General features: G+C 42.3%; 1 protein-coding gene and 1 long non-coding RNA gene across 2 annotated transcripts in view; one reads left to right on the top strand and one right to left on the bottom strand.

Annotated features, from left to right (window-relative positions):
* Nucleotides 1–22335, bottom strand: part of DGKQ (diacylglycerol kinase theta) — a 112828-nt gene extending 90493 nt beyond the window's left edge. Inside the window, exon 1 of the mRNA XM_080372975.1 lies at nt 18284–22335. Coding sequence (XP_080229101.1) covers nt 18284–18479 — 196 coding nt within the window. The 5' untranslated portion in view covers nt 18480–22335. The remainder of the gene's footprint in view (nt 1–18283) is intronic.
* Nucleotides 1–26904, top strand: part of LOC308056985 — a 153529-nt gene that overhangs the window by 24336 nt on the left and 102289 nt on the right. The gene's annotated exons all lie outside the window — the stretch shown is intronic.

Here is a 26904-nt window from a genome sequence, read left to right as displayed (position 1 = left end):
TAACTACATAGTCTGAAGAGTTACAGTCAGACTCTCACATGCTGTAATTCAGTACAACTGCTTTCAGCCTGCTAAAACACAACAATTTACAGAAGCCAAGATTCTTTTACTTCAAGTCAATATACCAGATTAAAAACAAGATATATGTTACATGGTCTCACTTACACCGAGATTAAGGAATGGAACAGGGATAGGAAAGAATGAGTAAGGGTAAATTATCCACTCAAAAATGTTCCCAGGCTTCCTGTAAAGTTTAGTGATAAGAAGAGACATCCATCAGTACTTCTGGCAACAACAATATTTCTCTTAAGCAGACACAATTATTACAAATCTTTGTTCTGTATGTCACCAATTTATATAAGGCATCATCAGTCCTGAAGAAGAGGGAGTATTTGAATTTGCCTATGCTACATCAAGCCATTATTGCAACCTATTCTGCAATTAGAGGCATTTCCTCTCCCTGAAGTCAGAGCTACTCTTCAGAATATGAATGTTCCTCAGAATTACAAAATGTTGTCCTACTTTTGACACCAAGCCTGACAATGATACAAATTCAGCAATTAACAGAAGTCTCAGCATCTATCAAAGCAAATGACTATGGGAATTCAGAGGTTTTGCATGATTTGCTCCTGAGAAGACAACTGCTGGGAAGAAAAATATGAGGACATTCCTGAGCCCAAAGGATGAGGGGAACACTGGAATTTCTATCCCCTTATTCTCAGATCTGCAAACCGAAACTCATTCCAAACAGAAAAATATAAGTAGTAACAACTCTGCTCAACTGATGTCAAACAGCCAAATGTTATAGTTCAGATGGTGTGTTATTTCTCTGCACATAGCTACACTGTCAAAATAATTTCTACAAAAATATTTACTACTTTAGGCATGAATCTCAGTGTGTCTCTGATATAACTATAATGAAAGCACATAAGTAACACATTAATTGTTACAGATAACTGAGTAGCAAGTAACCTCATGAGCTCAGCTAGTCTGTATTCCTGACAAATGGCAGCCAAACCTGCTCCAAACACCCACCCAGGAGAGACGACCCACAGCCTCCGAACACAGCCAACTCTACTCTACATCCTCCAAAGTCCTTACAGCTATGAACCTGGTGCTTGATGTCCAAACCAAACCTCCCTTCTCACAACTTCGTTCCAGTATTTCTTGCCCTGTGTACTCAAGCCATGAAGAACTGTTTATTTCCATTTCTCTTTCAACTATTTCTGCAGCTAGGTAGGTACCTTCGTGAAGCAAGGTGCTGCTTATTTTAACAAGTCAGATGATTATTTTGGACAGTTAATGAATGCAGACCAGAAAGAACAGCAAAAAAAACACGTAGTGTGGCAAAACCTACACATTATTTCCAGTGTTATTCTTACACCTCCCCTCACAAACAGAAAGAAAAAAGAAAAAAGAGAGTGCTCAGGAAGTGAAAAAAACCAGCTCCTTTTTAAAGACCTCTGGAAATCATTGCTAGAATAAGAGAATATGAGATGTTCTCTTATTACCCCTGTTATTAAGAAAGAGGAAGCAAATATTTGTTCAGTCCAACCACTTTCCCCAGGGTTACCCTGAAACAAAGCAGGGCCCTCTGCCTTCTGGTGGATCACCATCTAGCCCAGAACCTGGGAAGAACTCAAAATTCCCATTTTGTTTACCAGCATTCATGGAGATGTCTTAGCTTCCACCTCTGTTCTGCCAGGGCTCACAGTCATGAAACAATAACACTGGTTTATTAGGAGGCTGGTTACAAGCACTTGGGGAAGGAAGACAGGTACAGAAGTAGCACTTAACATGGAACAATCAGCTTGTACTTTAATAAAAGTACACCCATACAGACCGTGGCAGAGTGCACTGTACGCTCACTACAGGAGGCATAGCTACTGCAGCATATCTAGGAGGAGGAGAAAGGACAACTGTCTACAGATGGACAGAACAAACCAAACAAAAAATCTAGCAAAGCCAGGGAGTAAACCAAAGCTTTAAAGCTATTATGCAGGACAACAATAAGAGTCTCTACTTTCCAAACAATGAATCAGTGGGACTTAAAGGGTCTATCAGCACCAAGATAATTCAGGCAAAGTCAGTCTATCAAAAGAAAGTAGGTTTTTTCCTCCTCTTTTCCACAGCACATGCCTGACATGACAGAAGCCAAAATACAGGCTTAATCATACAGTGCCTCTGCCCTTTAGGAGCTTTTTCACTCACTTCTGAAGTCATCCCCCATCCTGGAAGCCAACTATTTTGTTCAGCCGAACCGCCTTTGCATTCACTGAATAAATCCATTGATAATTAGAAGACAATAGCTCTGAGGAAATGCCCACAAGCTAAGCAGTCATAGATTGGAGAAAAAGATTTGTATTTTTTTTTAATCTCAATGGTTCAAAATTATTATATAAAACATGCTGTTATCAGACTGCTTATGCAGACAGTACCATTCCAGCTGACGGAGGAGATGCTGATTTCATGAGTAACTTAAAAGCAACATTCTCTTTTCACTAAAATTTTGTGGGACTTAACTTTTACATTTGTTACACAGTTTTGAGTTCCTTTTCCACTGTAGCAGCTTGCCAACACAGACACATTTAGCTTTTTTGTTTAGGACTCTGACCACAGCCAGACTGAATATTGTGACTATTTGCTGAAAGGAATGCTGGATGCAGTACATGGACCTTGCCAGCTTATTTCCCAATTCAGCAGAACCATGCAAAGACCTGTACATTCTCTCAGACAAACGCACGACCTAGTTTAAGTTTAGAAGTCTGTTAAGCAATGCTTCATAAATGTCACCAGGAAAACTGTCACTAAAGAAGCCCTGGTCTTCACAGAACATTTCAAACAGCAAGACAGAAATGGAAAAATCTCTGAAAGCTTTAAGAAGTCAGGTGTTAAAAACAACCTCCTCTCTCACTGTGGTGAGAAACCTTGGGCCTTTGCTCGTCTTACAGTTCAGTAAAACCCGCATTGTGGATACTCTTCCTCTGAAAGTCCAGAAGAGATGAGAAACCTGTTCGGCTTTTCCAAGTATTTACTGTGGATTACATTGTACTTTGTATTTCCAGAACTGTCTACATGACAGCGAGCTCTATTTGTAGGTATAGTTACCCCCAAAAAATGTTTTTATAACTTCTGAGCTCTGTAATTTCAAGGCGGCATATTTGAATTCTTATTCATTTGTATTTCAGGTATGCTGTTAGGAAATAACATAGCAACAAGTCAAGCAAAAACAAGACAAGCTACTAAACAACAAAACAGTCAAATGAGTTCAATGATACATCTGAACTGTCAATCACAACAGCACCAATTTGGTTGCAGTAGGTTTGCTTGAATAGTGGTAGCTTTAAAGCCCCATGGCTACCCTAAGGACCTCTTACTCTCCCTTCAGTAAGGCTTCAAGTATTCTGAAGTCTATCAATAAACTCTATCTTGCTTTTCCATCTTCCCTGGTACAGTAAGCCCAATACTGTCAAATGAACAGCACTGCACCCGTCAGAAAAGCACCTTCCACTGCCTTCCATCTCTGACCAAGCAGGTTTCCTAAATCCTGCTAACCAGATGAAGCTAGAGTACCTACAGCTAGAGAGACAACAAAGGCACCTACACTGTGTGCTCAGTTCTACCAGTGCTTTGCACTCCAAGGAGCAAATAACAACTGCACAAGGAAGCTATACCACAGTAGCAGAAGTAGCCACCTCCATTTTGTCAACAGGCTTTTCTACATCATAACCATACCCAGCAGAAAACCCTAGACACCCTGCCAGCTGTGCCTACAGAAACAAGAGGGGTCCTCCCTCTCCACTTTACATGCTGCAGTATGGCAAATAACAGTATGGACTCACTTAATGGTCACATCTAGAGAGGAGCTGTCAACAGCATAATGTCCAGATGGGGACCAGTGATGATCCTCAGGGGTCCGTACTGGGACCAGTACTGTTACAGAGACAGTGGGATTGAGTGCACCATCAGCAAGTTTGCAGATGACACCAAGCTGAGTGATGCGGTTGATTCACTGGAGGGAAGGGATGCCATCCAGAGGGACCTTGACAGGACTGAGGAGGGAGCCCATGTGAACTTCATGAGGTTCAGCAAGGACAACTGCAAGGTCCTGCACCTGGGTCAGGGCAAGCCACAGTGTCAGTACAGGCTGGGGGATGAAGGGATTGAGAGCAGCCCTGTCAAGAAAAACTTGGGGGTACTGGTGGGTGAAAAAATGGACACGCGCTGGCAATGTGCACTCATAGCCCAGAAAACCAGCCATGTCCTGGCCTGTACAAAAAGAAGCGTGGCCAGCAGGTTGAGGGAGGTGATTCTGCCCCTCTGCTCTGCTCCGGTGAGACTCCACCTGGAGTCCTGCATCCAGCTCTGGAGTCCTCAGCACAGGAAAGGCGTGGACCTGTTGGAGCAGGTCCAGAGGACAGCCACAAAAATTACCAGAGGGTTAGAGCACCTCTCCTGTGAGGAAAGGCTGAGAGAGTTGGGGTTGTTCAGCCTGGAGAAGAGAAGGCTTCAGGGAGACCTTATCGTGGCCTTTCAAAGGGGGCTTATAAAAATGATGGGGACAGACTTTTTAGTATGGCTGTTGCAATAGAACAAGGGATAATGGTTTTAAACTAAAAGAGGGTAGATTTAGACTAGCTACAAGGAAGAAATCTTTTATGATGAGGTTGGCAAAACCCCGGAACACGTTGGCCAGGGAAGTTGTGAATCCCCCACCCATGGAAACATTCAAGATCAGGCTGGACAGGGCTCTGATCAACCTGATCTAGTAGATATCTCTGCTCATTACATGGTGTGTCTGTGTTTGGACTAGATGACCTGTAAAGGTCCCTTGCAACCCAAACTATTCTATGATTCTATGTGAAAGGAGAGTTCTGCGTAGACTTTACTTTCTCCCTCTTGAAAGACATCTGGATCAGACTTCACACCTGTGAAATGAAGGTGGACACAGAATTTAAAAGATGTGTTATTTTAGCATAGAACAGCTCCCCGACATCAAAAGCTTTTTCTTCTTCGAAGAGATGGAAGACGGCTAGTGCAAAACTCACATCCAGACCCAGAAATCACCTACAACTTCTCTTCTTGAGGGTTAGGTCAAAGACAGGACAGTACCTGGGACAAGGCACTGGTTCACTGATGGAAACCCAGGAATCTCCAAGAGGGTTTTAACATCAGGAGAGAGCTCAGCAACTCATCTCCTGACAGTTCCCCAAGAAAAATCCTCCAGAGCAAGAGGCATCCCACTCACAACATGGAGTTGCACAGGGAGCCTGGAGGGACACAGTTTTTGCCCTCTGTTCACTGAGTTTGTCTTTCCACTGTGTGGTTCTAGCATGGTGATGCACACTACTGGGAAGTCACATCCACCATGCAACAGCCACAGACCATTGGGATGGCTGCGACTCTCCTTTCAGCAAGGAGGAATTGCCAGCCCGCAATCTTAGGTGACTAGCAGTGGTACTTAATTACGCTCAAGACAGGGATCCTGAAAAGGAATTGTCTCTGAACCACAGAGATCTGTGTGAGGGCAAACAATTAAGCACCCCAGTAACTCTTTTGTACAGGCCAGAGGATGAAGGTTGCCCATACAGGCCAGATTGCCAGGATCATGTAACATAGTCTGGCTTTTTGCAAGGTCTTCCAGACTGCAATATTTACATAGCTAGAACTGATCAAGTCAGCCTGAAATCTGACAGAAAAACCTCTGTCCACCCTCACTGCACCTGCAGTGAAAGGCTATAGCTCCTAACATCCTTCAAGGGAGAAGAGAGGTCTTCCAATGACACCCCACTCAAAATTTCCATGTGATGCCACGAGGGTAAGAAAAAACATCAAATACCAGATACCACTAAAGACAAGCCTCTTGAAGACACTTAAACACTCATCTTTTCCCCTGGTTCTACCTTTAAGCTGGAGCCTTTTTTGTCTTCTGCTGCAGATTGCCCATGCAATCAACTGAACCATAGATAAATAAAAACCAGTGGCCAGAGCAGAGAGGTGCCAGCTCTGCAGCATCTGTAAGTGAAATAGGACAGCAGGGGCAGAGAAGCATGTAATGGTTAAAAACAGAGGAGTGACAACAAAGACCCAGCCAGACCACAGAACCATCTACTTTAGGACATGCACACCAGTGTCATGAATGCTAAAGACATGGTACTTAACTCCCTGCAGCTGTTGTGTGCAACTGCTTCTGCAATTCACTGCTCTGAGGGTGATGCTTTACAAAGAGAAACTTTGTCAATTGTTTATCAGCACTCTCCAGCTGACTCACAGCTACTGGTCAAAACAAAGAGCTATAGCTTACAGTATTCAGAACAGAGTAACACAACAAAACCCACAAGCAAGACTGATCCAGCCCTCAATTTTAAGGAAAATCCACTAAAACAATTTGACATTTACTGCAAGTGTCCGTAAAACGAAAACTTCATCATGCTTAGGCAACCCACATAAACACTGCAGGTTTCTACCCCTCACATACATTGACCTACTATCACTGGTTGCCCAGTACAGCACACAGAACTTCACATACCACATTGTCAATGTCATACTTCAATAGTTTCTGAAAAGCCAGGTGGACAACACAGATGTCTCCTACAAAAATCAGTCCTGTTAACACTTCTGCAATTTTAGACATATTCACGCCAAAATGGCTCCTCACTTATAAAAGGGAAATAACAGTAGCACATCTTCAACTTTGAAAAAAGAAGAATTTGAGTTACTTACATAAACAGGGCAGATCACAGCAGAATTTAATGCACTGTGGGACTTCATAATCCATGATGGCGTTTTGGCAGAAAACTGTGATCTTGTTGCATTTGCCTGGAATCCCTCACAATATTCAAAGATGTGGAGATAATTCTCAACACTACAACATTCAGAGCAGCTTCAATGTAGTCCTGCACCTGTGGAGTGCATCACCAGGGACACACAACATACACCTCACATGCATCCCGTGCACACAGAGCCTCAATGAATTTGCTCAGTGCTCAGGGTGGGGGGAGATGGGACCCAAGAATTCCCTCCAAAACACATAATCCTTCGAATGAATCAAGGAAGGAGTGACAGGCAGCATTTTACAAAAACCCAGCCCCTGCCTCTCAGTTATGCAACCAGTAAGCAGGAGGGTTGCAATCCCTAGGGAGTGCACTTCCTTCCACCTTGCCGTTTAAAAACTGAACACAGAACATAAAAACGTAATAAAAAATCCTGAAGAGACTAGAATAAAAAACACTGCTAATCTTGGCTACAATAGCACCCACCTATCTCCACAGCACAGTGTAATTTTAAAAGAAACACTGAGTACAATTAAAATGTAGGCCAAATTATTAACACACGTAACCCTAAAATAAGTGTTCTTCCTCTTTTAATTTGGGTAATCCCAGCGTTATTTAGGGCATCTCAACACTTCCTATCACCACAAAACAAAACAAGTGAAGGAAAAAAAACCACTCACACACAAAAACACCTCCAGTTGCCATGGCAACCTCTACCTCTAATTCCTATAGGGCTTCATTTCCAAGCTGCATCACAGACAGAAGTGTACAAAACTACAGGATTTGAGTGAAAAAGCGAGCTGGAAAGAAAAGGAAAAAAAAGAAAAAAAAAAAAAGGCAAAAAGCAAAGAAACAGGGTCCTGTGCCAGCAGGGTAAGAACATTCAGTGTCTTCTTCAGTATGGTTGCTATGAGGGTATTGACATGGTCAGGAAACTAAAGGTAAATGATTCATACAGTGGTGAATCGGAGGAAAATCAAACATTCGCAAGGCACTCCAGAAAGGCTAGCAAACTAAGGTGCTATTTATTTTTTGAATCACCATTCTTAATCCTACTACAAATGCCAAGCATTTCAAAAAGATTCCTGTTAAGAAAGAGCAAGGATTTCAATTCCACCACTTAGGCTTCAGTCATTGGAGACTCAGGAATATACTCACCTGGAATTTAAGCAACAGTCTCTTTCACATGAGTAAGATCATATATAATTCATAGAAGCTGAGCATTTACATCCATTTGGAGAACAGAAGCCTGCAGTGTCAAGTTATATAGACCACTTATGAGTACACCAGAACTTCCAAGGTGCAATAGCTCTGTTCACAAATCAGTAAAATTCAAGATTTACCCCTGAGAAACTGTAAGTTGTTCCTAAAGAGGGACCAAATGATCTCAGGGTTTATTTTGGTTTGTTGTTGTTTGGTGTGAGTTTTTTAATCAATCAGACTGGCAGGGCAAGTTTTTGTATCACTTGCTCTTAATTTATTATGTAATATAATCAGCTATTAATTTATACACATGAATTACCAACGCATACTTAAAGGTTCTTAAGGATTCCCATGAGACCATGCTTCCCATATTTACAAAAAAGGTTACAGTGACCAAAAGTACTGAATAAGTATAATATATCTCCATTATCTTTCCAAACTTGGGAAAAGGAAGAGGAGGATGATTTATTTTTTAAATAATCTATTTGTTCCTCCTGAAGAAACAATGGTCAAGTCAGAAATACACTAGCTTCAAAAAATCTCAAGGTACTTGCCAGACAGGAGCTATTCTGGAGCAAAGAGAATATAAGAGGAATGGAGTAAGAGAGGTCAAAACCAGAATGGACACGATAACTTAGCTCTTTTGAAGGACATTTTTAACATGACAGTATTTTTACCTCCTACTTTGGCCTATTTCTGAAAAAGGGTTTAGCTACGGAGGTTTTATAGTCTCAGCTGCTGTTGGGAATATGCGTCGCTGGTTAACTGTCTTCTTCACAAGAGAAACTACAGGCATGTAAGTCAACAGCACCGAAACCAAAACAGGAATCTTCTCACTTGTTTTTGTTTTTAAGGTTACATCTCTTCTTTCACACCTCCTTATTTTGGGTCACATGCTTAGTTTCTCACTTAGCATCTTCTCTTTGCAGAGTTAAGTCTCCCCAGCATCCAGGCAGAGGGCTGGAGCACCAAATATAATTGCAAGCACAATTTTTCTCAAGTTTCAACCCCTTCTAGGGAAAAGGGGTTGTGATCACCTTTTGGAAGGGCTGCTATTACCACCAAATGACAACTCTCCAGCAGTAAGCACAGACACACTGCCTCACAGCTCACGTGCACACCTGCCAGGCACAACTGTTCCAGTGTGGGGACCACCACTATATCCAACAGTATCCGTGGCCACCCAAAATTTATGGATCAACTTGCATAAGTGTCTTGAGAATTTTAAATTCTCCAAACATTTAATTTGTGAATATCCAAGAAGTCTGAAATCAGCTTTTCCAGTCCTCCTTATTAACACTGTGAGAAGAGGTTTAATGTGAAAAAGTTTTCCTAGGCCATGCTACTCAGCCCACACCTTTCTTTCAAGTCTAAGGGCTCCTTTCTATATGAGATAAATTTTCATGGGAAACTGATTAGGACTAGCAGTCCTGGAATGTGTCTGTGTGATGATTTACACTCACTCTTGCATCCTAACTAGATTCTGAATAAAATCTTTCACCTCGCAAAACACATTTTTTTATTCTGAAAGAGAGCACACAGTCTCAAACACAAGTAGCCTTTTTCTACTTTATGTTCAGACCTTTCCCTTATGCCCTCTTCAGGCTTAGAGGAATCTTAGCAATTTCCTTGTATTCTTCTGCCTTCTTTTGAAGCTCCCAACCATGCAATGGTTTCAGCACTGAGGAAGTATTTTTGTTTGGAACTCTTAAGGAACTGGTTAGTGGAGTAATCTTATGCTCACTGGTTAACAAGGTGTACCAGTTATTATCTCCACGTGCTGTAGAGAAAGTATTGCAGAAAAAGGACAGGCTCATTTCCTGAATTACATCATAGCAAACCAAGACATTAAAATGTGACATATTCTGTCAAGGAGAAAGAAATGCAATGAGGAACAGAGATTTTTTTGCTACATATTCTTGCACTTATACTGCAAAGATTATTTCATAGCCACTGTAAACTAATGCTATGTGCAGAACACCACAGTGCTCCTATTTTAACACCTGAAGTTCAGATCATTCAGTTTCTCCCAAGCATGTTTGTTTAGCAAAGTATTCAGAATGTCTGTAGCAGTCTTCTGTATGTAAAACCTCCAGGGATGGATTTAATTGTGGTCAAATACAGTAATTTTTATTCTCACTATTAGTTGCTTTAGCTCTTAAACAACATTATTTTTACATAGCAAGTGGCATGCCATATAATACAAGTGGTATTTAAAAAGAAACCAAGCAGGTGAGCAATATCAGCATATGACATTCATAATCCTAAATATACTTCCAAGTAAATCACTCATATTCAATTTTAAAGAGGGAAAAAGCAACAAACATAGAAAAACACAAATACATGTGTTCTTTGCATGTATACATGTATGTGAGTATATACGTATGAATACATATATACATACACATGCACACACCCACATTCTTCCAGAACCAAGTGAATAAAAATATTTAAATGAAAACAGGAAGTGAAATTAGGGGTTGCCTGTACTCTAGTGAATAACAGACTTCCACAAGTGAAATAACAGTAGGCAACAATATGGTTTAAAAGGAAAAATACTGTGGTGGCACATTTAGAAAAAAAGAAGTAGGCTTCCACTAAGTTCCTTATCACACTGTGACGTACAAATGTTAGTTTTTGCTCTCTGCTTTGGAGCGTTTCCTATAAAGCTTCTCTCAAAACTGAAAGGTGCTATTAAACAAACAAAAAACAAACAAAAAAAAGTGGGGGTGGGGTGTGCGTGTGTGTGTAGAGAAATCCAACACCAAAAGAACAGGAAGTGATCAGCACATACTATCGTATGGTTTAGAAAGGTCTATCTGCTATACATACATCCTGTTCTTTTCCCACTGGAGCCGAGTTAAATTAAATAACTGAATGTAACTTAGCCACTTGTTTTCAACAGATGTTGCAAAAGCAGTTTCATCAAAGGGATTTTCCCCAGCCAGCTCAGAATGGACCTAATGAGCAACAAGTACCCCAGAAGGAAGACAGTTTGATCTGATGAAATGCAGTATTAGAAACAACTCTGGAAGAAACTAATGACATAAACAAAAAGCAAAGGTCATCCAGGGACAGCCTGATTCAAAGGTAATTCAAAGCTTCTACCTGAGAAAATTGCTCCAAAATCAAGAACAGAACCAGGCTTCTATGGGATACTAAGCAGAAACGCAACGTTATGGACAAGTTACAAAGAGCATGTAATCAAAGAGGGGCAAAGAGCATGTAATCAAAGAGGGGAAAACAGACAAGCAACGGGACCCTGCCCAGAGGGAACCCCTGGGAAACAGTGCAGTAAAATTATCCCGGAACGTGGAATTCAGAACAAGACGGGGTGGGGTGGGGTGGGGGCATGTTTATCAGCAGAAACATTTGTCATAAACTGCCACGAGGAGATTGAAAACTAAAAATCTTGCATGTCATCCTCCATTGCACTGTAAGTGCCAGACCCCACTTTAACATCAGCACCTACACTTGGGTAATAAATATCTATTGTACATAACACATCCCCTGTTAGAAAGCAATTGTCAATGCAAAGTATCCTTAATGGGCTTATTTCACATGGAAAACCCCAGGATACATTTTCAGGAAAACACTGAAATAAAAGTAACATCACCACTAAAGAAAAAAACTGCTTATGACTAAAACTGGAGGAGGACAGAGTAACCTCATAGAGACGAGTGCTGCTGAGTAAGATGCACTACACCCCGTTTCAATACCAACGTCTACATCTATAAAGAAGGAATGAACACCACCTCTAGTGAAAGGGGAAGTGTTACCCAAATGTACTAGTTCGTAAAAAGAAACCAAACCTGAACCACGGCATGTATCAGCACATAGCTAATGCACACAAACATCACAGAAAATAGGAACATGCGTGTGCTTCTCCACCCTTGAAGTACTGGGGTCACTTCTGATTGAAATGCTACCAAAGTTTTAAAGAAAATGCTGTTAGGTGGCTCAGTACAATTCTTAAAAAACATTTTACAGAAAAAGCCTTAGAGTTCAACGTACTTTGTTTATCAGAAAGAAATAACTAGTCAAGCATTTCTATCCCACACAACTGTGAGAAAGAATAAAAGGCTTTTTAGACTCCTAGCACAGGACTGCAAGAACTATGGTCCACAGGAAACTTACCAAAGGAAGACCGAAAAATTTTGTGCAAGATTAAAAGAATGAGAGTATTAGCCTAGAAAATGGCCGAGGAACACCTGAACATATTAAGTCTAAGCAACAGTAGATGAAAGATCATCTTGAAAGGAAACCTGCAGAGTGCCAACGGCAGCCACTCCACACTGTGATGGATTGATGAGCACCTTCCTTATAGCTTTTGCCATTTATCACTGAGTCAGATTGAGGCAGTAACACAGATGGTAAGTGAAAGTGCTGTGCAAAGCCTGTTACTGGATTACTGGCTGTAACACTTTCTACAGTAAGTTATTTACTACCTAACCGAGTTTCTGGCCTGAGATTTGGGACAACACTATCAACACAAAATATAGCTTCCAGCTACAAAAGCTGCGTGTGTACTTGCAAAGCTCCCTGTCCTTTCCTCTGCATCACTGATGGTGACAATGATATTTTCCTCCAAAGCACTGTCAGAGGGAGGTGGGGAAAAGAAACGTGTACATTCTTTTAGTACAAAACGGATTATCCTGCAAATCCAGACTGGTAAGTAAATTGCATCTTTCACTGGGTCAGTCAATGCCCCAAACATTTTCCCCCAACATATATGTCAGCTTGACCACAATTCAGCCAAGGTTTCAGGGTTTCTTTGGGGGAATGTTTTTTGGTGTGTATGTGTGTGTGTGTCCCCAGTTTTTGTGTTCATTCCCAAGATGGATCCAGAGTCACAATTCAGCCAAGGTTTCAGGGTTTCTTTGGGGGAATGTTTTTTGGTGTGTTTGTGTGTGTGTGTCCCCAGTTTTTGTGTTCATTCCCAAGATGGATCCAGAGTCACATGGCTCAATCTAAGTTTTAAATACAGCAAAGTCATACCCACATCCTGTCCAAAGTCCTATCAAAAACATCTCAGTCACAAACTCACACTGCATGTCAACATCAAACAGCTCACTGTTGCATGGAAAGACCCCACCACTGATGAGGAACTCAGTAAAGAATGAAGCCAGCAAGTCTTGAAAATAAAACTAATTGTGGAATAGAAGCAAGGTTTTACTGCAGTTTTACCTTGTTGCAGCATTTTTAGTTCAACATGCACCAAAAGCAAGCCAAGCTCACTAGAAGGAAGAATTTGTTTTCCTTGTGCACTGTAAACATTAAGACTTTTCTGGGGAATCTCACACATCATCCACGTCCTTCAAAACTCAGCAGGGTCAAGGATGTTCCAGCTGCCTGTCCCTACTACTGAACTAACTGGAAAGGGTGAGAGCTCAAAGGGATTGCTCCTCCTCCCTTTATTCCCTGCTACTATTTCCATAGCCCTACAAACTCTCTGTTGGTCTAACACCCAGCTTTAAACTGAAATACACTTTCCCTATCTGACTCCAATTACTTAGAACAGTCTTTAAATGAAGTAGACTCCATTCAAAACATGTTCAGAATACGCATAGGTAGCCTGCTGCAGAGATGCTGTCTGAGTATCTCCAGGTTCTCCTATGCCACCGAGGCACAACATGGCTTGCCAATGTCCGGGACATACCTGTATGAATCACAGCAGCCTTATGGCTGCCTTGCTAAGTCAGATATTTATGGCATAAACATCACTCCAATTCACAGTTTACATATTATTCTGGAAAAGCTGCAGTGTTGCCAGCCAACATCTAACCCAGATTAGGAAAAACAACAATTTCTGCATCTGGGAACAGGTTTGGGGGTTCTGCTTAGAATACAAAGCCTAAAAAGCAACCAAACAAAAAGCCTCCAAAGATACAAAAACAGAAAACAAGGATGCTATTTCCCAAAGCATTATTTGAGTTAGTGCTTTCATATCAAGACAAGTACCCTAGATGCCTAAATTACATTTCCCTAGTAAAAACAGACACAAACCATACCAAAAAGTCCATGACAGTTGCTTCCAATAAACGTTCTAATGAAAGATAGATAGATATATATATAAAACCTAAAAATGGCTTAAAATTCTGTTACATTTGCTAACCAACTTGCTTATTACTCAAACCCCTTACATTTCAACCTTTGGCTAAAAAAAACCAAACTGAGTTCACATTAGAAAGATTTATAGCACTGGAAATGCAGCCCCCAAAATGTACAGATTCACAGTTCTTCCTAGATTTCTTTTTTTTAAGTCTTTACAGAAAAAAGAAAAAGCACTGTGAGAAGAAAAGTGTTTACTGGTGGCTAAAATAAATCCTAAACTCCAAATTAAAATATCTACTAGCCATTTTTTTAGTGTATGAAATTGGTTCTCCTGTGCACAACCAGTGAGAATTCAACTCTCTTTATCTCTTACATTAACTTCATATATACATAGTATTTTTAAGATGCACACACAGCGTCTTATGCTGCCTCTTCTTTGCCAAGTCTGAGGAAATTCAAATCCACTGAAACTGAAATTACCAGGCTTGGGAAAGCAAGAGCAATATAAAAGAGTAATTGTGTTACAATCCAAACATCACTTACTCTTTCACACTTATCAAAGAAAGTGACAGCTACAAAGAGTAAAGTGGCAAGAAAAATATAGTCTTCTACAACGCCTATACAGGAAACAAATTTGCGGCCAGGGGCGGAGGAGAGACACGTAGCTGCAAGCCTGGCTGACCAAGATTACAACAAATGTGTGCACAAAAGCTTAACACAGTGACATCTTCAGACCTAACTGGACACCTAATCCACGTAGGAAGACTACTGCCTTTCCTGTAAAATTTCTTTTATGAAAATACCTTGACAATCTAGCAAAAGAGCTGCAATTCTCCCAGAAGTACCTGGAGGTGGAAGCAGTATCTTCCTTTAAAAGACAGTGATTAGATCTGGGACACTTCGTGCCTTGTACAGAGAGCATCTCTTCTATGCGAAAGGGAAAGACCACTTATATTGGCCCCTGCACTGCCAGAAATGTCTTGAGAATTCATTATTCTTGTATTTTTGCTACACAGCCATGTAAGCCACATAGGCATGTGCCAGTTCACTGAGCAGGATAAGTCTACTGAAAACCTCCATAGACCTGATCATTCACATCTAGAAGATGCCATTTTCCGAGGATCAAAAGCACCATCACAATTAGAAGTCAAATCCGGGTCAATTAGGCCACAAAACTGATATAAGAATTATTTACTTTTTAAAAAAAGATATGTAAATATCTGTAACAAAAATCAAGAAAGAATTTGGAAAACAGAGGATGTTAATAAAGTCTTACAAATAAGTAAGAAGACATGGCCTTGAGAGAAGGAACAGATACCATAAGTATGTCAAGCTGGGACCATGTTAACCAGACCAAACAAAAAATTACTCGAATTATGTGTGAACGATCCTAATTTACATATTAAAAGATCCACCCTGGAGCACAGGAATCTCCCTACTAACAAAGCCCCCTCCCCAAAGAACATAAAAGAAGAATGCTGTACCTTTAAATGGATTCAAGGCTCATAAGAATCAATGAGAATTAAGTGAGACTAAATGAAATGGTAAACAATTGTTCAAAGTGTGTAAAATGCCTTACCACGTGTGAAGAAGGGGCTAGCTTCGTGGATTTACCACTAAGCACCCATGTCTGCACATACGTGCGACACATGGTGTCTCAGTTCTTGTGTGTGAACAGCTCTTACACATCAGGTGAAGAACTGAAATTTGGGATAACACAACTACTCAAAATGGTGATAGGCAGAGGCTTCCTCCCACCTCCTCCTTTTTAACTGATGGAATCTTATCATCAGCATGCTCAGTTCCCTTCTGAGCTTCAAAACAGAAAGTTTCCATCAAGACCAGCTTCATGGAATGTCAACACAAACAGCACCAGGAAACTGAATATCTGAAGCCATGGATTTGGAACAGAAACCATTGCAAATTCACCTAGAAAAAGGCCACTTGACAGCTTCATTTTGAAGTCTGTAGATGGTTTCTCAAAACGAGTCCAAAAGACAACATCAGCTCAGCTGCAATTACACCCACAATCCTAGACTCTCTGGGGAGAAGAAAAAGGAGATAGCAATTATCCACAAAGTTTTCCACTCTACTGCAAACATTTCCTTCACTAAAAGCAGGGTGAAGTTACTTTATTTTTCATCAGCCTGGCACTCCTACAGATAACCTTTTATATTACTTTCTAAAGAACATCGGTCAAACTCCATTAATTAAAGCAAATGTGACAAGGAGGTAATTATTAAGCAAAATTTACTTAAAATATCGTATTAGCTTTTATTAAATAACTCTGAAAGAATGGGCTGACAAGCTGTTCAACAAGGTACAAGGGTGTACACATGGCTGTGAAAAGCAGCTACCATCTGCAAATGACCGACCCATCAGGTACTTTTGGAATTTGTTGCCTAGTCGTAAGTTGTTGGAAAAGACAAACATGACACTGAGCACAGCTGGTTGACAACAGGGAAACAAAAAAAATTAGTTCTTCACCCAAAGGAAACACTGATGTGCAAGGTAACATATTACAGGGGTTTTGCCCACGCTCAGAGCTGGGAATGTTACAGGTAATGAAGACTTAAGGTATTTTTTCTCTCTCTCATTACCCCTCACACAACTTGTTTGGGGTAGAGGTTCCAGATGTAGGTCTAAAAGATACCTTAACTGCACAGCTTGGAAGTGCCTCATTAGCACACCATAACGATCCTTACCCAGAATTCAGCCTGAAAAGCCAAAGGAGAAAAACAATTCCAGACCACAAACTGTCAGCAGCTTTCGAACTAGGAAAAGATCCTAAATTCAAGTTACAGCTATGCACCACCTTTACGAACCTAGTATGTGAGCAGGAAAAAAAGTGAGACATCCTGGACAAAAGCTTTTCACACATTTTCTTACCTGTTAACACACCAAAGCTGCCCAGCTCTTCAAGTAACAATACTGGCACCTGAATGTCCACTTTTGTTACTCCAACAATTTGCCTTTTCTTAAGTCATCATATAATTAAAAACTATAAAAGATTAGCTTTGTGCATTTTCACAACTTAAATTTTCACTCGACTTCGGGGCTTTTTTGCTGTAAGGGTAGGCAGTGACCTTCTGCTACACAGAATTACACACCCCTCAGCACAATTTTAAGCAAATATAAAACCGTTCTTGCAAGACTTTTTTTGCACCACACGGGAACATGATTTCCACCGAACTTCATCCTGCACCCTCTTCACCCACAACCACGACAAAAGGAAGAAGCTATTTCAAGAATCACAGGGTAGTTGCTCTACACCCAGGGCATTGTTTGATACCACCCAAACAATGAGGCTCTTGTACGAGCCGACTCCTCCAGGCACGGTCTTGGGTGATGCAGCCCAAGCTACCCAGGCTGCATATGCTCAAGAAGACATCAAGGTGTTGTCTGGGGTTTTTTTTGTTTGTTTATTTTGGTTCGGTTTTTTTAAAGCAGGACATGGAGAACCCCTCTTTTCCCTTACGACACCACTTGGTTTCACTGTGCCAGAACACAACAAAATTTCGTCATCTCCAGGAACCTCAGCTGCCACGGGGGCCAGCAAGCAGACCTAGCAATTCCTTCTCCCCTCCCTGGCGTTAGCCCAGGTGTAAAATGTTCAAAATCCACGTAGGCTGCAGCTCTTCCGTGCCATCAGGCACCACGGCAGGTAGGGGCACCCCCGGGATGGCTCCACTGCGGCCACCGAGCAGCCCGGCGGGCACCGGCGGGTCCGTCTCCGGGTGGGCAAGGGCAGCGCTGGGTCACGGCGAACACCCGTGTCACTGCACAGCGCCGCATCGCTGAGGTTTGATTATCATTGTTAGAACTGCTGCTATTAGTATTATTACCAGATTTTTTTTATTATTAGAATTTTTTATCATTATAGTTTATAATTAGAATTATTATTGTTAGGCTTACTCTCGTTCGGATTCATTGCTAGAATGGTTATTAATAGTGGAATTTTTAGTATTATCGCTGGTTTCGGACGCACTGTTAGGATTTTTAGTATTATTGCTGTCGTTAGACTTCATTGTAGAATTTATTATTATAGAATTTTTATTATTACTATTGTTAGATTTTTTTAGTAGAACGCACTGTTTTTATTATTATAATTTTTACCAGCAGTATTTTTTCCCTCCCCCCGCCCCACCTCGCCCAGGACGCGGCGGCCGCTCCCGGCAGGTCCCGCAGACCGACGGCCGCCCCGGGCAGCCCGGCGGCGCGGCGCCCGGCCTGGCCCCCCGCCGCCCCCTTACCCTCGCACTGGTAGCCGGCCAGCCCCCAGATGAAGTCGGTGCAGTAGTGGCAGAAGGTGGGCTTGGTGAGGGTCACCCTGCGGAAGCTGTGGCCCGGCGGCCCGCTCCCCGCCAACACCGCGGCGCGGCCCCGGCCGCCCAGCAGCGGGCTGGAGCCCGGGCTGCCGCCGCTCAGCGAGCGCGTCCCGTCCGCCATGCCCGCTCCTCGCGGCACGGCATCGGCCGCCGCTCGCCCTCGCTTCCGCCCCAGGCGGCGGCGGCGGCGGCGGCGGCGGTGGGGGCGGGCGGGGGCGGCGCCCCAGTCAGGGCCTGGGCGGGCGGCGCTGCACTGCCGCCTGCCGGCCGCGCCGCGGGCCCCTGCGGTCCGCCTCGAGGGGACGCCGCAGCCGCCCTGCCGGTCCCCCTGGCGCGGGCGGCGCTTCCCCAGGGCCGGCGCCGCGCTGCCCGTGAGGCCTCGGCGTGTGCCGGGGTGTCCGCGGCCCCGGCGGGCGGGAGCTGCGCGCAGGGCGCGGGGGCTCAGGTGAAGGGTGTGGAGGAACGAGCTGCTCGGCGGCGGCCTCGGCGGTAACGCACCGGAGGGCGAGGGGCGCCCCTCAGCGCCCGGCGCCGGGGCCCGGCAGTCCGTGGCAAAGCCGCAGGAGGAAAAGCTGCCTGTCAGAAGGTCTCACCGCAGGCAGGCGGCGGGCTCAGCTTGCGACTTGAAACTGTGAGGCTCGAGGAGACCTCCCGTTTCTTACCGCGACACCAAACCGGATAGTTGCGCTACCCCCCAGCCCCGTGCCATTTTGGAACGCGTAAAGCTCCATCTCGTGACATTTTTTGATGATGTCTTGGCAGAAGATGGGTTTGCTGTCGGTTTTGCCTTCCGCTGTCAACATCTCAGCCTTTATGAGGAAAGATAAAGGGTTCTGCCTAGCAGTCTCTCTGTAACACAGATTTTTGTCCTCTGTATTCACTTCACCTTCTTGTTGCTGGTTTTGCAAACATTAACACACTCTGATGTTTCCACGTTGCTAGTCTCCTCCTCTGCCTCTGAACTGCCTGTTTCTTTGACCGTTACTACATCAGGCAAAGTATCATGGCTGGAGTAGGTTGGGACAGGAAAGGATGCTGTGTCTTTAGATTTTGTGTCTACAGATGCATGTTGTTCACATCTCCGCTTGTCTGATTGTGTCCCAGATCTCAGCTTCATATTAAGTGAGCATCTCCACTGAGCTATCTGAAACAACATCCCACTGAGCTATCTGAAACAACATCCAGGAACCTCCATTAAGCCATGGAAGACAAGAAAAGAGTAGTTTAAATTTTCATCCCTGACTCTGATGTAATTGTATTGTGGTGAAAGGTTTAATAAACCACCCTGTGGTCCTGTAGACCAGCACTGAAGTCCTTCTAAAGTTAAGTAGCATCTCCTAGTTTTTACCAATCTTACTTTATATCTCCTTTCCATGTTGTTAACATAAGCATACTTATGATCAGGAGCAAGGAGGATTTGACCAGTTCAAAGAGAAACAGGGACTAAAGAAGGCATGGTATATCTTTTTATGGTTGGAGAAAGGGCAAGCAGATAGATATAAAAGCTTTGAAATATTTCTAATTGCTCCTACAACATGATTTAGCAAACATACCTAATATACTATAAAGCTTTATGGAGTCTCAAATATACAAGAGGCTGGGGAAGAGAGAAGCAGTGTGAAATGAAACCTCTTCCCTTGACATATACCTGCTGAATACAATGAATGAGCCAAAGTCCATAATGGCAGGCCCCATCTTCCACAAACTCATCCTTAGTTTGATCTTCATGAATATCACAGAGCAAGGCCTCTTGGAACACATTTCTGAGGACATGGAGGAGAAGGCAATGATTAGGAACAGTCAGTATGGATTTGCCAAGGCTCAGTGATGCCTGACCAACCCGACATGACATTAATTTACCCATGACCAAATAGGTAGATCTGTGTAGGAGGGTATAGCAGTGGAACCTTGACTTTAGCGAGGTTTATTACATGGTCTCCCACACTGTTCTTCTATCCCAGCTGGAATATTATGGTCCATCATAGGTGGACAACTGGATGCGAAAAAAACCTGGTTGGATGGTTGAGCCCAGTGGGTGGGAGTTAATGGGTCATACCCGAACTCTGCTTGGAGGCCCGTAGTGGGAGTACTGCAGGGGTCTGTCCTGGGGCCTGTTGCGTTTAGCATCATTATCAACAATATGGAGAAGGTGACTAAGAGCATTATTATCGGTTTTGCACGCAACGCCAAACCAAGGGGAACAATCATTACATGCCATCCAGGAGAGAAGTGGACTGGCAGGAGAAATGAGAGGCAGGCAGGGGGGCAGCACTGTAGAAAAGGTCCTAGGTGTCTCACTGGACAATGAAGCCGTCCACCCTGGCAGCAACCAGGGCCAAGAGCATCCTGGGCTCAGCCACTAGGCTGAGAGAAGGGATTACCCATGTCTCTCCAGCACTCATTAGAGTACTGCACCCAGGTTTGGCCCACGCCAAAGGAAGCACGTTGTCAAACTGAAGCAAGTTCAGCAGAGGGCCACCAGGATGGTCAGGGGCTGGAGCACTTATCCTATAAGGAGAGGTTGAGGGAGCTGGACTTACTCAGCCCAAAAAAGGACAGCTTTAGGGGGGATCTCATAGCAGCACCCTAGTACTGACACAGAGGTTTTCAAGAAGATGGAGCAACGCTCTTTACAGTGGTGCTTGCTGGGAGGACAAGAGACAAAGGGCAGGACTTCAAACAAGGCATTCAGGCTGGGTATAAGGTGGAACCTTTTCACCTCAACGGCAGCCAAGCAGAGAAGCAGGTTACCTGGAGAACTTATGCCATCTTCATCCTTGGAAGTTTTCAAGACATGGTTGGATAAGCCAAGACCAACCTGGTCTGACCTTATGGATGACCCAACTTTGAGCTGGAAAATTAAACTATGTGACGTCCTGATGATCCTGTGATTGAAAATGTCACACTCAACCATTTCAAATGTGAATGGACCTCAATACACAAAGAAATACTCTCTCTTTTAGAGATCTAGCTTATCTTGTCAGTTGGTATGAGCTGACATAGTTCCTTGACTTTTATCTCTGTGTGCACCAGGTGAGAGTGCAGACATTTACAGAGGACACCTGAATTCAGAGACTACAGGTACATTTAAATTCCTGTTGAACATGGAGAAAGGGAAACTGAAACTTGCAAAAGCAGTCTTTTTGCATGCTGACTGCTTGCCTCAATTCCCACATTGTCTATTTCTGTGCTTTCAAACTAGCTGAGTTTGACTGTACCATTCAAAAGTTGTGATTAGATTAGAAGTGCCAGCATTTTTTTAGATGGAGCTCAGTGCTGTTGCCAGATTTCTTCTCTGGGACTTTCCTCATTCAGGAGAGGAAGCTCCTTCCCTATGTGCTTAGCCCATGCCATCATATTCTCACTTAGCTATACAGACCTCTACTCTTGCTTTTCTTCAAGAACTTGTTTACAAAGCATCTTGTCTCACCTGTTCCATTGGCCTGGCCTGCCTTTCTTTTCAACATAGACTGTCTTTATTTTGTATGGATCTAATAGTCCTTCCCCTCTCAAGAGACAGAGGCCACAGAGTTGGAAAGCTGAAACGCACGTGAACAAATCTTTCCCTTGATGGAGGAAATATATAGACCTTCCTTTTAAGGGCATCAGAAGCTGGTCCTGTTTCAAAAGCCTGAGGAAGTAATCAATACATCCTTTTACAGAGATGTGAACATGCATTCACTTAACAAGTAATTCAGATACATTACTGCATCATCTTCATGGCAGGGTAGTCACAGGGTTTCCTTGCTAGAAATTACCTGTGGAATCGTGGGTTTTATTGTTAAGGTGTAAATGAACATGTGAGATTTTGGCTATTTGTAAATAGCTGACTCCCCAGATACGTATTTATGTGCTGTAACGTCTAGGTATGTGTGACCTATACTTGTGATTTAACTTCCCTTCTTATCTCTGAGCAACAAGTCTAACGAGTCAAAACAACCTAGACTGTCTGATGATTGCCTTCAGCTGAGCCTGCCACCACCAGCCATGGAATGTGGCAGCAGTTAAGACTAGCCACCCTTCCATTTCACTTGTGTAGTGGGGATGTGGTCCTAGACATTGGAAAAGAATGAGGTGAAGAATTATTGCCCAAGCTGTCACATTCATAAATGCAACAGCCCACTAGAGGGATTTGTTTCTGACTCAGAGCTGGTTAACTGCAAGGTTTCTACTGCTTTTATGTCTGCACCCAGGATACCCGTCCAAAAACAGAAGAATGATAAGATAGCAATCCCGCTTTAGGAAGCAATTGCAGCATTTGGTGGGGGTTTTTGGCCTTTTGGGAATTTTTTTGGTTAACCTATCAATCTGTTCTTTATAAGGAGGATATATACTGATCTTTGTAAAAAAGTGATAGTTAAAGTCTTTTTGAAGAAGGAACAGCAGTTTGCATAAGCCAAGGAGGATGGAGTTACATGCAACTAGTGCAACTGTCTGCACTCTCATATTGGCAGGAAGCTGTGCGGCTAAAAAGAACAAAGGCAGGTCCTGGTTTAGAAGTTTCAAACCAGAAAACAGCCAGACTAGAGAAGCAGTTGGAGGTGGCTGGCTCATAGCAAAGCATGCAAAAGGGTGGCTGCTGGTCAGGGTCACAGTTATAGTCACAGCCCTAGTGATGTGAAGCTGGAACATACTTATCACAAGTCAGGCAAGTAAGTGGTTTCCTCTGACAGCTCTGCTGGGACAGAATCACCACCTGTTTTAAGCAGCAGTGCATTCTTGGCTGGCAGCTTACTGTGGTAAAGCTGTGATAATTTGTCTGGGTCAGTCTGTGTGAGGGGGGCATCCTCCAGAAACCGTAGTCAATAGCCAACTTTATATTCAGATCTGCTTTGGAACTCATTTCAGATAACCCTATGTCATCAACAGTCAAAGCACATTATGGGGAAAAAAACACCTTGGTGAATGCTATTAATCCTAAATTCTCATGGGTAAATATCCTGGAGCATTTCCACTTCAGAAGATTTTGTGGAATTCCAGTGAGCCTTCAATTCAGACATTCCCATGTACCCTAGCATTGATTGACTACTTACATCCATGATAGATGAAGAAGTAATTTCCACCTTTACACTTTAATTGTAAAATCTAGAGCTGACAGAGATCAAAGGTTTGCCTCTCTGAAATATTGCTCGGTGGCTCTTCCAGTCTTTCTATATATATCTACAAGTATATATATGTATATGAATGTATAAAATTATGAGATATCCATCATGTCTCAATGGACTGTTTCAAAAGATCTGCATAAACCTCCAATCTGCAGTAAATATGAGGGTTTTGTTCACAGAGGAATTTTTGCTCTGCAGACTGGTAGAAGAAAGACCGAACAAAGTGGAACAAACTGCCACTTCTTAGATACGTGGTTTTTTTTTTAATGAAGGAGTGCCACACAGATGAAAACAGGCAAAATGCTAAAAGCATCCATTTTCTATGTTTTATGGCAAGATTAATAAAAAGAGTCAAAATGTAATGCCTCTGAAGAGATCGTTTACTTAGTTTTATAGCCAGCTAAATATTTTGCAGTACTTGGTAGGCTATAACCTCATTAAACTCAGGTATTACAACTCTAGGGCAGGCAATACAGGAAAATCCTCATTTTTACAAGTTTCCTGGCTTGGTAGAGATATATTCTGTAAATCAAGCAAGCTTTACACCTTGGATCTTCTGAATCTTCTGTAACTTTCTTGTACTTTGTATTTCTAGGGATGTTCTCTCTATGACAGATAGAAGAGTGCAAGTTCTGGTACATCACCCCAGTTTATGTACAGAATTAAATGAGTACTATGTGCTGTCAATATCACATCATATTTTTACCCTTTGAGTAATACAGTAAATTTCATTAGTCCCTCCTTGACACTCAGTAAAATGAAATCCAGTTACTCAACTCCTTCATGAAGCAATTTATTTGTAAGCAAGCTGCAAAAAAATTACAATAATCAATCAGGTCAGAACCAGGCACAGGGAGGATATATAAGTAGAGGGTGGAAAGCAGGTGGACCCACACTATTCTCAGTGGTGGCTAGTGAAAAGATGAGGGGCAATGGGCACAAATTGAAATAAAGAAAATTCCATTTGCATCCAAGAAAAAGCTTTGTTTTACTGTAAGGGTGGTCAAAGACTAGAACAAGCTGTCCAGAGAGGTTATGGACTCTCTATCCTTGAAAATACTCAAACCCCAAGTGGACACAGCCCTAAGTCACCTGCTCTAGGTGACTCTACTTTGAGCAGTGGGTGGGATAGATGACCCCATGGGTGCCTACCAGCCTCTGTGGCCCTGTGAGGCAGGTTTGACAGCAAAGACAGTCAAGACTGGTAGTCCTTCTGTTGACTGGGGCTCATACTGCAGCAGTGGGACCAAATGTGGCAGCCTAAAACAGGTAGAAGGAGCTTCTTGAAAAAGTGGACTCTCCTGGCCATCGGGTTTCCTGGTTTATTGAAGAGCTTCAAACACTCTCCTCCACTTGCAGAACAGGAGTGGGAGCCATTAGCTTCCCAAATGCCAGATCAGCTTGCTAAATTTCTTTTTCTATATAAAGTTTTGTTTACTTGTACCAACAAGTAAGAGGTGAGAAATCCAATGGTATGCCATCTCACAGCAGAGTTTCAAGCAGGAGCCTTTCTGAGCTTAGCTGGATCTTCTGTGTCATTGACTTCTATTTTCTGAATTTCTTTCCATACCACTAGGCATTGAAAGACAGGTGTGACATGAAGTATATGTGGAGGTAGAAAAGGAAAATTTAAAATAAACTGTGGCTTCTGTGAACAAAATTTAAAACACAGGCAGGGCTTTTTGAATGTATCCTACTGTGGGCAGCCAGTCAGAAGAGCAGGCTTGGGGGGAGGGGGGGGGGGGGGGGCGGGGATTGGTTTGATTTGGTTTAAACTAGCACATAAGTATTTGGAAATTGAGGGATAATCTTGTAGAAATGGCTCATGAAGTTGAGCTTCCTAGGCAGAAGTTTCAGATTTTTAGCTTTTTCATCTCTCCATAATTTAAGTTGGTGATGTCTGAACCTAAAGCAAATCCTGATGTTTATTTGATATCTTTTTTGCAAAAATCTCACAACTGAAGAGACAAGGAAAATATTAGGTCACATTTGTGCACTCTGACCTGCAATGGAAAGCAGAAGAGAAATGCTACTTCTCAAACCTACACTACAAAAAAGTATTAATAAGTACCTAGCATTTAATTAGTTTTCTTTTTTGCTTCATTGTAGCTCTACAGCTTACTTCCTGGAAAAAAAAAAAAAAAAGTCTTTAAAACAATTGTTCTGATCACACTAGAAATAAATCAAGTGCAGACTTGTTGGTCATAAGCACCAACAACTGCCCTTGAGTAAGAGAAGCAAAACCTCAGACATGGAGAACCAACACAAAGTTCTGGTGTAGTTTCAAGTTATGCAGTAAGATAGCTGGTATGTCTTTCAATATTTGATTTGATTCTTTATATAGCCAGATTAAGAGATTATACTTTTTCAGATAAAGGTTATAATAAAGAACACACTAGACTACACACGCTTTAAAAAAAATGGAGAATTAAAATGTTTATCCTCTTGAACTCCAGAGAATAAATTATATTATATATCAATATTTATATATAAAATATACCACTCCATACATGGTTACAGAGACTTAGATCAAAAGTAAGAGCTTCAGTTTAAATACATCCATCTCCTCTGGTGAAGAAACCTACAGTGGTAACATCAATAATACAGCTTTATTTTAACAAAATCATTATAGTCAACATAAGTGTTTAATAAAGAGGTAGAGACACTTATCACAGGCAGACATAAATGCAGAAATCCTACAATATTTTAGCATTTACACTTGTTATCTTGGGAGCTTCTCTGGCTGTGCTAACAAAATTGATACTTTTAAATAGTATGCTGTCTCAGAGCTGAAAGGGAAAACAACCCGTGTAACAGCAGAGACAGCTTAAGAGGCTGAAGCTTTATGTCCACTCAGCTAGCAAATAAGATGATATGACAGCCAAGGTATTTGTGCTCCAAATCCACTGATTTTTAACATTTAGTAACTTATTTCCAGCTCTTGCATTTCAGCACAAATAACTTCCTGACAAAGAATATTAGGGATTTTCTCAGAGCTAAGGAATCACTCATCTGGGGGTAAAAAACCCAAACCCAAACAAACCAAACCCAAAAACCAACTAGGGTTTAATTTATTTATTGTACAGCTTGTTAGTTTAGTTTATTTAATCATGTTCTGTCTCTGAACCTAGGGAACACGTAAGCGAATGGAGTAGCTAACTCAGTGCATTCTGAACTGCAAAATAAGCAGAAACACCCATGTACAAAATAACAGATTGCTGTTTAGGTTTGGTAAGAGTTGTGCACACTGAAGAAAAGTTTTCCATGTAGCACAAGTCTGAAGTTGCTAAAACTGCATTGCAGCTTCTGTTTCTGCACTCTAAACATGCATCAGAAAACCAGTATATAAACCACCATTTAATAACGCCTTGTTTCTCTTTACGTCTGATTGAACCTGTCAGCCCACAGGATGCATCCACTCCTTCACCAGCAAGAAAATAA

Source organism: Falco punctatus, assembly GCF_963210335.1.
Source record: "Falco punctatus genome assembly, chromosome: Z".
NCBI lineage: Eukaryota > Metazoa > Chordata > Aves > Falconiformes > Falconidae > Falco > Falco punctatus.
This window is presented reverse-complemented; position numbering and strand designations above follow the sequence as displayed.